Genomic DNA, 12,264 nt, shown 5'->3' with positions numbered 1-12,264 from the left:
TTCTTCTCCCCTAAAAAGTTCCCTGGTACCCCTGTGCAGTCCAGGCTTTGCCCCACCCCCTGACTCCTGACAGCCACTGCTCTGGTTTCTGTCACTAGAGTTTTCTCTTTTTCCTTTATTCAAACTTGATTTTATTATCAAGTGCCTGTTACTTTTTTTTTTTAATTAAGATAAGACACACAATACTAAATAGTGATTTGAAAATAATCTGAATGAAAGAGAGAACATGGTATATCTCTCCATCTGTTTGTGTCATCTTTGATTTCTTTCATCAGTGTCTTATAGTTTTCTGAGTACAGGTGTTTTACCTCTTTAGGTAGGTTTATTCCGAGGTATTTTATTCTTTTTGTTGCAGTGGTGAATGAGATTGTTTCCTTAGTTTCTCTTTCTGATTTTTCATCATTAGTGTATAGGAATGCAACAGATTTCTGTGCATTAATTTTGTATCCTGCAACTTTACCAAATTCATTGATTAGCTCTAGTAGTTTTCTGGTGGCATCTTTAGGATTCTCTATGTGTAGTATCATGTCACCTGCAAACAGTGACAGTTTTACTTCTTCTTTTCCAATTTGTATTCCTTTTATTTCTTTTTCTTCTCTGATTGCCATGGCTACGACTTCCAAAACTATGTTGAATAATAGTGGCGAGAGTGGACATCTTGTCTTGTTCCTGATCTTAGAGGAAATGCTTTCAGTTTTTCACCATTGAGAATGATGTTTGCGGTGGGTTTGTCGTATATGGCCTTTATTATGTTGAGGTAGGTTCCCTCTATGCCCACTTTCTGGAGAGTTTTTATCATAAATGGGTGTTGAATTTTTTCAAAAGCTTTTTCTGCATCTATTGAGATGATCATATGGTTTTTATTCTTCAGTTTGTTAATATGGTGTATCACATTGATTGATTTGCATATATTGAAGAATCCTTGCATCCCTGGGATAAATCCCACTTGATCATGTTGTATGATCCTTTTAATGTGTTGTTGGATTCTGTCTGCTAGTATTTTGTTGGGGATTTTTGCATCTGTATTCATCAGTGATATTGGTCTGTAATTTTCTTTTTTTGTAGTATCTTTGTCTGGTTTTTGTATCAGGGTGATGGTGGCCTCGTGGAATGAGCTTGGGAGTCTTCCTTCCTCTGCAATTTTTTGGAAGAGTTTGAGAAGGATGGGGTGTTAGCTCTTCTCTAAATGTTTGATAGAATTCACCTGTGAAGCCATCTGGTCCTGGACTTTTGTTTGTTTGAAGATTTTTAATCACAATTTCAATTTCGTAACTTGTGATTGGTCTGTTCATATTTTCTATTTCTTCCTGGTTCAGTCTTGGAAGGTTATATCTTTCTAAGAATTTGTCCATTTCTTCCAGCTTGTCTATTTTATTGGCATAGAGTTGCTTGTAGTAGTCTCTTATGATGCTTTGTATTTCTACTGTGTCCATTGTAACTTCTTTTTCATTTCTGATTTTATTGATTTGAGTCCTCTCCCTCTTTTTCTTGATGAGTCTGGCTAAAGGTTTATCAATCTCATTTATCTTCTCAAAGAACCAGCTTTTAGTTTTATTGATCTTTGCTATTGTTTTCTTTGTTTCTATTTCATTTATTTCTGCTGTGATCTTTATGATTTCTTTCCTTCAACTAACTTTGGTTTTGTTTGTTCTTCTTTATCTAGTTCCTTTAGGTGTAAGGTTAGATTGTTTATTTGAGATTTTTCATGTTTCTTAAGGTAGGATTGTATTGCTAGAAACATCCCATAGGTTTTGGATCGTTGTGTTTTAATTGTCATTTGTCTCTAGGTATTTTTTGATTTCCTCTTTGGTTTCTTCAGTGATCTCTTGGTTATTTAGTAACATACTGTTTAGCCTCCATGTGTTTGTGTTTTTTACATTTCTTCCCCTGTAATTTATTTCTAATCTCATAGCATTGTGGTTGGAAAAGATGCTTGATATGATTTCAATTTTCTTAAGTTTACCGAGGCTTGATGTGTGACCCAAGATGTGATCTATCCTGGAGAATGTCCCGTGTGCACTTGAGAAGAAAGTGTAATCTGCTGTTTTCGGATGGAATGTCCTATAAATATCAATTAAATCTATCTGGTCTATTGTGTCATTTAAAGCTTGTGTTTCCTTATTAATTTTCTCTCTGGATGATCTGTCCACTGGTGTAAGTGAGGTGTTAAAGTCCCCCGCAATTATTGTGTTACTGTCGATTTCCTCTTTTATAGCTGTTAGCATTTGCCTTATGTGTTGAGGTGCTCCTATGTTGGGTGCATATATATTTATAATTGTTATATCTTCTTTTTTTTTTTTTTTTTTTTTAAACATCTTTATTGAAGTATAATTGCCTTACAATGGTGTGTTAGCTTCTGCTTTATAACAAAGTGAATCAGTTATACATATACAATATGTTCCCATTTCTCTTCCCTCTTGCATCTCCCTCCCTCCCACCCTCCCCATCCCACCCCTCTAGGTGGTCACAAAGCACCGAGCTGATCTCCCTGTGCTATGCGGCTGCTTCCCACTAGTTATCTATTTTACATTTGGTAGTGTATATATGTCCATGACACTCTCTTACCCTGTCACATCTCACCCCACCCCCTCCCCATATCCTCAAGTCCCTTCTCTAGTAGGTCTGTGTCTTTATTCCCGTCTTGCCACTAGGTTCTTCATGGCCTTTTTTTTTTTTTTTTCCTTAGATTCCGTGTATATGTGTTAGCATACTGTATTTGTTTTTCTCTTTCTGACTTACTTCACTCTGTATGACAGACTCTAACTCCATCCACCTCATTACAAATACCTCCATTTCATTTCTTTTTATGGCTGAGTAATATTCCATTGTATATATGTGCCACATCTTCTTTATCCATTCATCTGTCGATGGACATTTAGGTTGCTTCCATGTCCTGGCTATTGTAAATAGAGCTGCAATGAACATTTTGGTACATGACTCTTTTTGACCTATGGTTTTCTCAGGGTATATGCCCAGTAGTGGGATTGCTGGGTCGTATATTAGTTCTATTTGTAGTTTTTTAAGTATATCTTCTTATTGGATTGATCCCTTGATCATTATGTAGTGTCCTTCTTTCTCTCTTGTAACATTCTTTATTTTAAAGTCTATTTTATCTGAGATGAGTATTGCTACTCCAGCTTTCTTTTGATTTCCATTTGCATGGAATATCTTTTTCCATCCCCTCACTTTCAGTCTGTATGTGTCCTTAAGTCTGAAGTGGGTCTCTTGTAGACAGCATATATATGGGTCTTGTTTTTGTATCCATTCAGCGAGCCTGTGTCTTTTGACTGGAGCATTTAATCCATTCACATTTAAGGTAATTATCAATATGTATGTTCCTATTACCATTTTCTTAATTGTTTTGGGTTTGTTTTCATAGGTCCTTTTCTTCTCTTGTGTTTCCCACTTAGAGAAGTTCCTTTAGCATTTGTTGTAGTGCTGGTTTGGTGGTGCTGAATTCTCTTAGCTTTTACTTGTCTGTAAAGCTTTTGATTTCTCCATCAAATCTAAATGAGATCCTTGCCGGGTAGAGTAATCTTGGTTGTAGGTTCTTCCCTTTCATCACTTTAAATATATCATGTCACTCCCTTCTGGCTTATAGAGTTTCTGCTGAGAAATCAGCTGTTAACATTATGGGAGTTTCCTTGAATGTTATTTGTCATTTTTCCCTTGTTGCCTTTAATAACTTTTCTTTGTCTTTACCTTTTGTCAGTTTGGTTACTATGTGTCTTGGCATGTTTCTCCCTGGGTTTATCCTGCCTGGGGCTCTCTGTGCTTCCTGGACTTGGGTGGCTATTTCCTTTCCCATGTTAAGGAAGTTTTCAACTATAATCTTTTCAAACATTTTCTCAGGTCCTTTCTCTCTCTCTTCTCCTTCTGGGATCCCTATAACGTGAATGTTGGTGCGTTTAATGTTGTCCCAGAGGTCTCTTAGGCTGTCTTCATTTCTTTTCATTCTCTTTTCTTTATTCTGTTCTGCAGCAGTGAATTCCACCATTCTGTCTTCCACGTCACTTATCCGTTCTTCTGCCTCAGTTATTCTGCTATTGATTCCTTCTAGTGTATTTTTCATTTCAGTTATTGTATTGTTCATCTGTTTGTTCTTTAATTCTTCTAGGTTTTTGTTAAACATTTCTTACATCTTCTTGATCTTTGTCTCCATTCTTTTTTGTTTGTTTGTTTGTTTGTTAAAATTTATTTATTTATTATTTATTTTATTTTTGTCTGCATTGGGTCTTCCTTGCTGCATGGGCTTTCTCTAGTTGCTGCGAGTGGGGGCTACTCTTCGTTGTGGTGCGCGGGCTTCTCACTGCAGTGGCTTCTCTTGTTGCGGAGCCTGGGCTCTAGGCGCGTGGGCTTCAGTAGTTGTGGCACGCAGGCTCAGTAGTTGTGGCTCACTGGCTTAGTTGCTCCACAGCATGTGGGATCTTCCTGGACCAGGGCTCGAACCCATGTCCCCTGCATTGGCAGGTGGATTCTTAACCACTGCGCCACCAGGGAAGTCCAGTCTCCGTTCTTTTTCTGAAGTCCTGGATCATCTTCACTATCATTATTCTGAATTCTTTTTCTGGAATGTTGCCTATCTCCACTTCATTTAATTGTTTTTCTGAGGTTTTATCTTGTTCCTTTATCTGGTGCATAGTCCTCTGCCTTTTCATTTTGTCTATCTTTCTGTGAATGTGGTTTTCGTTCCACAGGCTGCAGGATTGTAGTTCTTCTTGCTTCTGCTGTCTGCCCTCTGGTGGATTGCACCTGCTACTTTTTGAATTAAATAAAATAAGTGTACCACTGTGAACAGGGTAGAAAAATCTAGATATAGGTAAGTTACTGATTGGTTTACTATTTGTAATTAAGAGTGAGCATGGTTTCTCCAGAGCTAATGAGAGTAGAGCTTGACGATGGTCTGATTCCTTTCAGGAGGACAGATCTCTCTCCCTTCATGTCTGGACCTTCCTTGGCTTCTCTCTGCTTTCCAGAGCTGCTTTTTGTTTGTTTGTTTGTTTGCTTGTTTTTTTAATTGAAGTATAGTGGATTTACAGTATTTCAGATGTATAGCAGAGTGATTCAATTACACATAGAATATATATATATATATGTATTATTTTTCAGATTCTTTTCTATTATAGGTTGTTACAAGCTATTAAATATAGTTCCCTGTGCTATACAGTAGGTCCTTGTTGCTTATCTATTTTATATATAGTAGTGTGTATCTGTTAATCCCAAATTCCCAGTTTATCCCTACCCTACCCCTTTCCCCTTTGGTAACCATAAGTTTGTTTTCCTACTTTGTGAGTCTATTTCTGTTTTGTATACAAGTTCATTTGCATCATTTTTTAGATTCCACATATAAGTGATATCATATGGTATTTGTCTTTCTCTGTCTGGCTTACTTCACTTAGTATGATAATCTCTAGGTCCATCTATGTTGCTGCAAATGGCATTATTTCACTCTTTTTTATGGCTGAGTAATATTCCATCTTCTTTATCCATGCGACCTGTTGATGGACACTTAGGTTGCTTCCATGTCTTGGCTATTGTAAATAGTGCTGCTATGAACATAGGGGTGCATGTATCTTTTTGAATTAGAGTTTTCTCTGGATATATGCCCAGGAGTGGGGTTGCTGGGTCATATGGTAGCTCTAGTTTTAGTTTTCTGAGGAACCTCATTACTGTTCTCCATAGTGGCTGTACAAATTTACATTCCCACCGACAGTGTAGGAGGATTCCCTTTTCTCCACACCCTCTCCAGCATTTATTATTTGTAGACTTTCTGATGATTCCAGAGCCTGTTCATCCGAGCCGTGCGGGGGTACAATGGTGAGAACTGGAGGACATGCATCACGGACATGGAGCTGGCCCTTCCTGACTTTTTCAAGGCCTTTTATGAGTGTCTCGCTGCCTGCGAGGGCTCCCGGGAGATCAAGGACTTCAAGGATTTCTATCTTTCCATAGCAGGTTAGTGGTGGGTTGTGTCCTCGACATAAATGGCATAGCTGCCCCTGTGGGTTCTACATGCCTTCTAGGTACTTGAGTGGCCTCTGAGGAACTTTTGAGCTTAAATAAGAGAGGGTAACTGGGGTGGCTGACACATGTATAGATCAGCCTCTGATTTGGTGGGAGCTTCTGGAGAAACAGTGAGTATGGTGTCTAGATACAGGCCAGCAGAGAAGGTCTGCCTCATCAGCCCTACTTGATTACAGATTCCCATGGGCTTTTGGAAAAATAAAAATGGGCCCCAAAGCAACTCATGCCTCACCTTAGGGAGATAACTTTGATTATGGCAATTTTTCAGCACACATCAAGATAAAATGAAGAGTATAATGAACCTCTAATTAGTCATCACTAAGATAACTTTCGGGAAAAAAATTTTCTGACTATAAAATAATTCATGCTTATTATAGGAAGTTTAGAAAGCACAGGAAAGAATGAAGAAAATTGAGGACTTCCCTGGTGGTCCAGCGGTTACGACTCTGTGCTTTCACTGCAGGGGTCGTGGGTTCAATCGCCGGTCGGGGAACTAAGATTCCCACATGCCTCACGGTGCGGCCAAAAAAAAAAAAAAAAAAAGAAAGAAGAAAAATTGAAAACACATAAATAGCCCTAGGGTTTCTCCTTAACCAGTAGTGGGCAGCGATGCTTCAGAGAATGGGAAATGGCCAAGAGATGTCCCTAAGTGGTTTGGGACATCCAAACTGCACCTTGCAGGAAGGGGACCCAGGTCAGATAGGTCTGAGATTGGCCTGAGCACCGTCTGCCTCTTGGAGTCTCTGTGTGCTGTGATGGTTAATGGCTCCCAGAAACCCTGGGGTAGGCAGCTCTTTTACAGTTATTGAATCCAGTACGGTTTTTGTTTTTGTTTTTTAATCACTTTTTTGCTCATGGATCTCTTTTTCCACATCACTTTTTTGCTCATGGATCTCTTTTTCCACAGAGTACCTTTATTTCTCTTAACAAAACCTTTTTATTGTGGAAAATTTCAAACATATACAAAAAATAGAAGAGTGTAAAGAAACCCCATGTCACCATGACGCAGCTTCACTGTTGTCAACTCAAGGTCAACTGGGTGTCACCTAATTCCCACCCACTTACCTCTCATATTATTATTATTATTTTTAAAAAATATTTATTTATTTATTTGGCTGTGCCAGGTCTTAGTTGTGGCATGCGGGATCTTCGCTGCAGCATGTGGGATTTAGTTCCCTGACCAGGGATCGAATCCGGGCCGCCTGCATCAGGAGCTCGGAGTCTTAACCACTGGACCACCAGGGAAGTCCCTCATGTTATTTTGAAGCACATCCCAGATGTTGTGTCACTTCATTTGTAATGTTTCAGTAGGTACCTCTAAAAGATAAGAACTCTTTTTTTTTCAACCACCGAACCATTACACCTGAAAGAATTTTAACAACAGTTCCTTGATCTCATCATCAAATATCCAGTGTCCCAGTCATCTCAGAAATGTCATAAATGTGTGTTCCTTAAATTTACAATTTGTTGGGTTTTTTGTGTGTTTTCTTTCTTTCTTTCTTTCTTTTTTTCTTTTTGGTCCCACTGCGCGACTTGTGGGATCTTAGTTACCCGACCAGGGATTGAACCCGGGCCCCCAACAGTGAAAGTGTGGAGTCCTAACCACTGGACTGCCAGGGAATTCCCAATTTATTGGTTTGAATCAGGTTCAAAATAAGTCCCACACATTGCATTTGGTTATCTTCTTAAATTTTTATTTTGAACAAAACTTTACTATTTTAACCGTGTGTAAGTGTACAGTTCCATGGCAGTAAGTATATTCACATTGTTGTGCAGCCATCACCACCATCCATCTCCAGAACTTTTTCATCTTCCCAAACTGAAACTCTGTACCCATTAAACACTAACTCCCCATCCTCCTCCTTCCCAGTCCCTAGCAACCACCTTTCTTCTTTCTGTCTCTATGAATTTGATTACTCTGGGTACCTCATATAAGCAGAATCATACAGTATTAGTCCTCTTATGACTGGCCTGTTTCACTTAGCATAATGTCCTCAAGGTTCATCCATATTCTAGCAAATTGGTTTTTATCTTTTTAATTTTTTAAAAATTATTATTTATTTATTTATTTTTGGCTGTGTTGGGTCTTCGTTGCTTCGCGTGGGCTTTCTCTAGTTGCGGCGAGCAGGGGCTGCTCTTCGTTGCAGTGTGCGGGCTTCTCATTGCAGTGGCTTCTCTTGCTGAGGAGCATGGGCTGTAGGCACGTGGGCTTCAGTAGTTGTGGCGCACGAGCTTAGTTGCTCCATGGCATGTGGGATCTTCCTGGACCAGGGCTCAAACCCGTTTCCCCTGCATTGGCAGGCGGATTCTTAACCACTGCGCCACCAGGGAAAGCCCAGCCCCTGGTTATCTTTTAAATCTCTTAATCTATAAATCCTCCTGCCAATTCTTTTTTTTCTCCTTGTTATTGCAGAAACTGTGTTGTTTGTCCTATAGAGATTCCCACAGTCTGGATTTTGCTGGTTGTATCCCGTAGTCCTCTGTGCTCTGTATTTTTTTTTTTTAAGCCCAATTTTTTTTTTTTTTTTTTTTTTAACCCCTCCACGCGGCTTGGGGTATCTTAGTTTCCTGACCAGGGATTGAACCCACGCCCTCAGCACTGAAAGTGAGGAGTCCTAACCACTGAACCACTGGGGAATTCCCTCTTTCACTTTTTATTTGTATACTTTTTTCTTACAGTGAAAATCTTACTTCTCTATAATGTAGAATATTTATTTATTTGCTTTACTTACAATGAACATAATATGGTTTCAAATGTATCACACCAATATAAATATTAACAATAAAACTTCTGAGTGACCTTTGCGACATCTTTGAAGTTCTTTTAGTCCTTAGATCTGTGCCGTCCAGCACGGTAGCCACCAACTGATCGTGGCTACTGAACACTTGAATGGTGACTGGTCCCATCTGAGATGTGCTCTGAGTATGATGTAGATACTGGATTTTGCAGAATTAGTACAAAAAAAAGGATAATGAATATCTCATTAACAATTTTTTTATATTGATTACATGTTGAAATGATAATATTTTGGACATTTCTGGGTTAAAAAATATGTTATTAATATCACTTGTTTCTTTTTAGTTTTTTTTTTAATGTTGCACTAGAAAATTAACAATTACATATGTGGCTCACATTGTATTTCTATTAGACTGTGCTGCCTTACACTGTATCCCACTAAGAATATTCAGTTACTGTGATCTGTTCTTTTCTCTGTGTGGTACCAATTGGATATAAATCTAGGTTTATTTTAGTGTGTTTTTAATCTGGAGGCTTGCTTGATTTTTCCTTTTTATTGTTTAGTTTTTTTTTTTGAATATATAGAATATTCATATGTTTGAGTGAAAACTATTTAAAAAAATCACACTCAGAGAAATCTTGCTTCCATCCACATCTCTCCTATTCATCTCACTCACCCCCAAAGGTAACCTTTCTTTATTCGTTTCTTTGATATACCTTAGATAGATAGATATTTAGGGATTTTTTTAGTTTTATTTTAAAATACAGTTGACCCTTGAACACTGGAAAGCACCTTAACCAAATGCTTAAAAATTAATATCACCAGGACTTCCCTGGTGGTCCGGTGGTAAAGAATCCGCCTTCCAATGCAGGGGATGCGGGTTCGATCCCTGGTCAGGGAAATAAGATCCCACATGCTGCAGGGCAACTAAGCTTGTGAGGGGCACTGACCCTCAGTGCTGTTGGAGATCCGAGTATGACTTAATAGTTTGTCCACCATGTCCTTTGTTCCTCTGTATCCATAATTCCTCCAAATTCGTGGTTCTACATCCAGGGATTCAACCAACCGAGAATTGTATGGTACAGTAGTATTTACTATTGAAAAAAATCTGCATGTAAGTGGACCTGTGCAATTCAAACCCGTGTTTTTCAAGGGTCAACTGTAATTTCAAAACTGTAGAGAAGTTCCAAAAGTAGTACAAAGAACTCTCACATACTCCTTACCCAGATTCACCAATTTTTGACCTTGTGCATATTTACTATCATTCTCTCTGTATATGTGTGTATATAGTTATTTTTATTTCAGGACATTTTGAGAGTAGGTTGCGGACATCACGACGCTTTACCCCATAATCCTTCAGTGTATTTCCTAAGAACAATATTCTCTACATATCCACAGGATAGTTATTAAATTCAGGCAACTTAACATCGATACAATACTTTTTTTTGGCCGTATGGCATGTGGGATCTTAGTTCCCCGACCAGGGATCGAACCTGGGCACCCTGCAGTGGAAGCTTGGAGCCCTAACCACTGGCCTGCCAGGGAAGTCCCAACATCAATACAATACTTTTATCCAATCTACAGTCCATATTCCAATTTTGTCAATTGTCACAATAATGTCCTGTCTAGCAACTTTTTCCCCTGGTTCAAGATCTTGTCCAGGATCACATTTCCTATTTATGTGTCATATTTCTTTTTTGTTTTGGCGGCGTCAGGTCTTAGTTGTAGCACACGGGATCTTCGTTGAGGAATGCAGGATCTTTCGTTGTGGAGCGGGCTCTTCGTTGTGGCACGCGGGCTTCTCTCTAGTTGTGGCGTGCGGGTTTTCTCTCTCTAGTTGTGGCACCCGGGCTCTAGAGCGTGTGGGCTCTGTAGTTGCAGCACACGGGCTCTCTTGTTGAGGTGCGCGAGCTCAGTAGTTGTGGCGCACGGGCTTAGTTGCCCCGCGGCATGTGGGATCTTACTTCCCCGACCAGGGAAGTGGTGACATTAAGTTTTAAACATTTGGTTGAGGTGCTTCCCAGTTTCTCCACGATATAATTACTGTTTTTCCTTTTTAAATTAATAATTTGTGGACAGGTGCTTCCAGACTAGGACAACTTGCTGTCCATCAAACTCTGCCCTCCTCCCCACCCTGCCCCCACTGATTTAGCACACTGCTGAGAATTCTTGCCTGAATCATTTTTTTCTATAAAGGTTGTGTGAATATAAAACTACTTTCCCTAGGGATTTCCCTGGTGGTCCAGTGGTTAAGACTTCGCGCTTCCACTGCACTGGGCGGGGGTTTGATCCCTGGTCGGGGAACTAAAATCCCACATGCTGCGTAATGCGGCCAAAAAAAAAAAAAAAGAAAAAAAAAAAAAACTACTTTCCCTTTATTTTTGTGTCTGCTTCTTTCATACAGAATAGGTACCACACGTTAAACACTATTCTATTTTATGCTTTTTCCACTTAACAATATATCCTAACTAGTGCGTAGAGATTGTGTCATTCTTTTTATTACTGCCGAGTGCTCCACTGAGGGTTGGGGGAGTGATGTACTACAGTTTATTCAACTATCTGATAGATATTTGGGCTGTTCCAATCTTTTGCTATTACATCTAATACTGCAATGGGGAATTTTAGTGGGTTGTTGTTTGCTAAGTATGGAAGTGTGTTTGCAAAGTCAACATCAGTGGGATTGATAGTTCAGAGTAAAGGTTTACATAAATTATTTGGTATTTTAAGGTACCATTTTGCATTCCTACCAGCAATGTAGGAGAGTGCCTGTTCCTCCACAGTCTTGCTGGCAAAATGTGTATCATCATGCTGGAGTCTTTCGCTTCTGGCTGCATGAAAGGAGAAAAGGGAGGGGCCAAGGGTCACCTGGGAGGTTGTTAGGGACCAGCTCCAGAAGTAGTATTCATCAGTTGTTACCGTCCACATTTCATGGCTCACTTAGTCACATGGCCCCAACCTAACTGCAAAGGAGGCTGGGAAATGTAGTCTTTGACATCTTTCTATGTGACTGTATTTAGGTATTTTTTAAAATTTATTTTATTTTATTTTATTTATTTATTTGGCTGCACCAGGTCTTAGTTGCAGCACTCGGGATCTTTAGTTGTGGCATGAGAACTCTTAGTTGCGGCATGCTTATGGGATCTAGTTCCCTGACAAGGGGTCGAACCTGTGTCCCCTGCAGTGGAAGCCACAGAGTCCTAACCACTGGACCGCCAGGGAATTACCGAGAATATGTGTATTTTAACCTTTGATAAATTTTGCCAAATTGTACTCCAAAACATTTGTTCCTATTTTGCTCCTACCAACAGAACATGAGGGCATGAGTCTCACTATTCTCTTCCTATCACTGGACATCATCAAATTTTAAACAGTTTGCCAATGTAATAGCTTACATTATTTTAGGTAGAATTGTATTTCTTAATTTCAAATGTGGTTAAGATCTTTTCACAATGTTTATTAGCCCTTTTTATAATTTCTATTAACATCCTTTTGGCTATTTTTA

The 12,264-nt window shown here is 39.2% G+C and overlaps 1 protein-coding gene across 1 annotated transcript in view; it reads left to right on the top strand.

Moving 5' to 3' along the window:
- Positions 1–12,264, top strand: part of CRTAP (cartilage associated protein) — a 36,026-nt gene that overhangs the window by 8,939 nt on the left and 14,823 nt on the right. The window contains exon 3 of the mRNA XM_082348701.1: positions 5,784–5,955. Coding sequence (XP_082204827.1) covers positions 5,784–5,955 — 172 coding nt within the window. The remainder of the gene's footprint in view (positions 1–5,783; positions 5,956–12,264) is intronic.

This window comes from Balaenoptera borealis, assembly GCF_965194805.1.
Source record: "Balaenoptera borealis genome assembly, chromosome: 12".
NCBI lineage: Eukaryota > Metazoa > Chordata > Mammalia > Artiodactyla > Balaenopteridae > Balaenoptera > Balaenoptera borealis.
The sequence above is the reverse complement of the archived record's forward strand: the minus strand, read 5'-3'. Positions and strand labels throughout refer to the sequence as shown.